Source organism: Rhagoletis pomonella, unplaced genomic scaffold (genome assembly GCF_013731165.1).
Source record: "Rhagoletis pomonella isolate Grant_MI unplaced genomic scaffold, Rhpom_1.0 Rhpom_scaffold_01385, whole genome shotgun sequence".
NCBI lineage: Eukaryota > Metazoa > Arthropoda > Insecta > Diptera > Tephritidae > Rhagoletis > Rhagoletis pomonella.
This window is the reverse complement of record NW_023459939.1, coordinates 1-3,174: the sequence shown is the minus strand read 5'-3', so window position 1 is coordinate 3,174 and position 3,174 is coordinate 1. Positions and strand designations below refer to the sequence as shown.

The following is a 3,174-nucleotide window of genomic DNA, read 5'->3' as shown; positions in this document are numbered from 1 at the left end:
TACCAACGTTCCTAGAATCGCGGTGACAAAAACTGGTAACATTTTTTGGTAATAAAATTTTCCGGTTACAAAATCTTCGGTAACGTGCAGAATAGACCTGTAAGTTGCATTCAGCGCTCGTAAACACCTCACTGAGTCCTTTAAGAAATTCATAAAATGTATTATTTATTAGTACTTTAAAATAGATTAACACATAAGTTTGTTCATTTAGATACAACACAATTAGACTCTATAGCTGTATTATCACAATTGCCTGTATCAATTAGCAGGCCATATTATTTTTGTACATCAATTTTAAAGAAATGTAAAAAGCAATATTCTGATGACTTTTGTACATGTAACAATAGCTTCACATCTGTAAACGAATATTCAAAAACAAGTAAGAAAGTCTAAGTTCGGGCGGAGCCGAACATTAAATACCCGGCGCAAGTATTAAATATAAGTTTTTCACCTTTCCGAAAGCTACCGCTACATGGTAAGCCGGGGTATCAATTTCGAGTAAATTAGCGTCCTTAAATTTCTAAATATTGAAGTTTCAAGTATATCTGAAATTTACCGTTTTATGAAAGGTGATGTGGCAGTGCCACACCCATTTTCCAAAATTTTATCATAAACCTTTTTCTTGATAAAGAATTGTTGCAAGCATCAATTTTGAATAAATTAGCTGTAATATTTACTGATTTATCGAAGATTTTGTGTTTCTCTAATTGGTATGATGTACCAAGGCCAACAACTGTGCCAAGTTTGGAAGAAATTGGTGCAGCGGTTACCAAGATATACACATGTAACCATAAGTGGGCGTGGCTACGCCCATTTTCCAACAATTTATAATATTCTTATTTTCCGTCTAAAATTTATTGTAACTATAATTTTTAGTGAATAATCTTTAGTAGTTACTAAAATATCGCAGTTTTCGTATTTCTGAAAATTACCGTTATATGGGAAGTGGGCGTGGTTACAGTCCGATTTCGCCCATTTTCAATACCAACCTACCTTTGATAAATGGAAACCTACATACCAAATTTCGTTGAGATATCTCAATTTTTGCTCGAGTTATCGTGTGCACGGACGGACGGAGAGACGGACAGTCGGACGGACAGTCAGACATGGCTTAATCGACTTCTCTATTCATTCTGAGCATTTATGTATACATTTGTTTATATCTATCTCGATTCGTTTTGGCAGTTACATACAACCGTTATGTGAACAAAGTTAATATACCCTTGTGCACATGTGCGCTCGGTTATAAAATAATATATATTTTAACACGCGGTTAGCGTTGAGAGACCAAAGGAAAAAACCTTACCTTATCTCAGCTTAACTTACCTCACTTCATCTCGCACTACCTTAAACATACGGCCATATTTGGCATGTACTGCCGCCATCGCCCGGCAGAGCGATAGAAATAAATCTATCGCCACGTAACGCCGCCGAACAAACTTCGCATTTCGCTTTGGCTGTGTTCAATTTCATATACCGGCGGGTGTTCTAATTTTGATAGCGGGAATTTCACTGTGGTGAGTTCTCCGTCCGCCAGCATTGTGTTTTCACGGTTAAAGCAACTCATCTCACCTAACCATGAGTTATCTCACCTCAATCTAAATGATATCAACTCAACTCGCCTTATGAATTTTCCCTCAGCCCCAAATAATAATTAAACTAAGCAGGTTATTATAAAAAAAATGAAACTCGTTCAAACAAAGACTAGGACTAAATATATATATGCCTTAAACATACTTTTGTACTGTTTGATAATACGGGTATCAATATTTATTTTATCAATTTAATTGAAAAGAATTTCTCCCCATCTTAAAAATATTTTCGGCAGTAAACTTTCCCAAACCTCTTCAGTTTGGTACCCATAATGCAATATTCAATTTATCTTATCAATTTAATTAAAATTCTCAAACAGTTCGCGGCCTTCAGCAAAAATATTTTCTGTTGCTCATATTAATTTTTCTTTAATATATATAATGTGCAGAAATCAGGCTGTTACAATTTTATTATATGTACAGATATTAGAAAATTAGAAATTACACACCTCTTCCATTTTTTTTTATAATTAATTATCTAACATGTGGCAACCCGTTTCACAAAACTAAAACCATGTTGCACACGTACAGATCAAGCCTTTTAATTTGACAGCTCGTTTTTAAAACTCGAACGAACGATACAGATCCCCTCCGTACTTGATTAAGAAGTTTTATTTGAAAGAGTTCTGTATATTTTTCTTGAAGGCCGGAAACTAATCCCTGAAAAGTACGTTCACACATAGTTCGACTTTATAACAGTGTTTCTGATTCGGTGATTATAAAGCCCATAAAATTGTATTGTTTTACCTGCTTATAAGCAAAGACAAAATGGATGTGTAATTATTTATAATATATTTGTGTCCGTCGTAGGTTATTTAAATATCGCAAACATATTGATTGCAGATCTGTGTTTTACCTGTCATAACCTGCAGGGAATCCCAGTTTGAAAAAAACTAGACTAATGTAAGTCCCTCCGCTTTGTGAGACAACATCAAGGCGCACGACACAAGTCGGAGGAGAAGCTCGGCCAAACACTAACATATGTGTAAGCGCCAATCTAATAATAAAAAATAATGTAAGTTACTTATGGCCATAGCTTGGCTAAGAGCCCAACACTTTCTTCCATTCTGTTTACTTTCCTGCAGGTTATGGAGAATGAGCTGTAAAGCCAATTTTATATCCATTCTTTTGTGTTTTTTTTGTAACCCGCTATAAATCTCCTCTCTAATCTATTCCAGCTATACTAATATGTTCGTGTTTTATTCGCTCCTTATTTCAGGCACTGACGATGAGGCGCACGAGTATGACTTCTTGGGCTCGTGGGGGCCTCGCTTTGGTAAACTGGCCAACATGTATGGTGATGAAGCGAACGCTAAAGCTGCACATGCCGAATTAGGATTGTAAGACCACAAAGAATAAAACTAAGGGAATTTTTTATTAAATTAAATAGAAGCAGCGAAGTAAAGAAAAGAAACAAAAAAAGACAGCCAAGCGAACGTGAGCGCATACAAAAACGAAAATGCGAATGAAGTTATGAGCAGCAATTAAATTATTATGATAGTGTAGTCCAACCAAAGAAAATATTAAAAAATTATTTAAAGAGAAGCAGAGTGATTGTAAGTAGCTCACGCAATACTTAAGA

The 3,174-nt window shown here is 35.3% G+C and overlaps 1 protein-coding gene across 1 annotated transcript in view; it reads left to right on the top strand.

Moving 5' to 3' along the window:
* Window positions 1-3,168, top strand: part of LOC118752307 (neural-cadherin-like) — a 41,806-nt gene extending 38,638 nt beyond the window's left edge. The window contains exon 2 of the mRNA XM_036487176.1: window positions 2,812-3,168. Within this exon, the coding sequence (XP_036343069.1) occupies window positions 2,812-2,936 (125 nt within the window). The 3' untranslated portion in view covers window positions 2,937-3,168. The remainder of the gene's footprint in view (window positions 1-2,811) is intronic.
* Window positions 3,169-3,174: the final 6 nt, after the last annotated feature.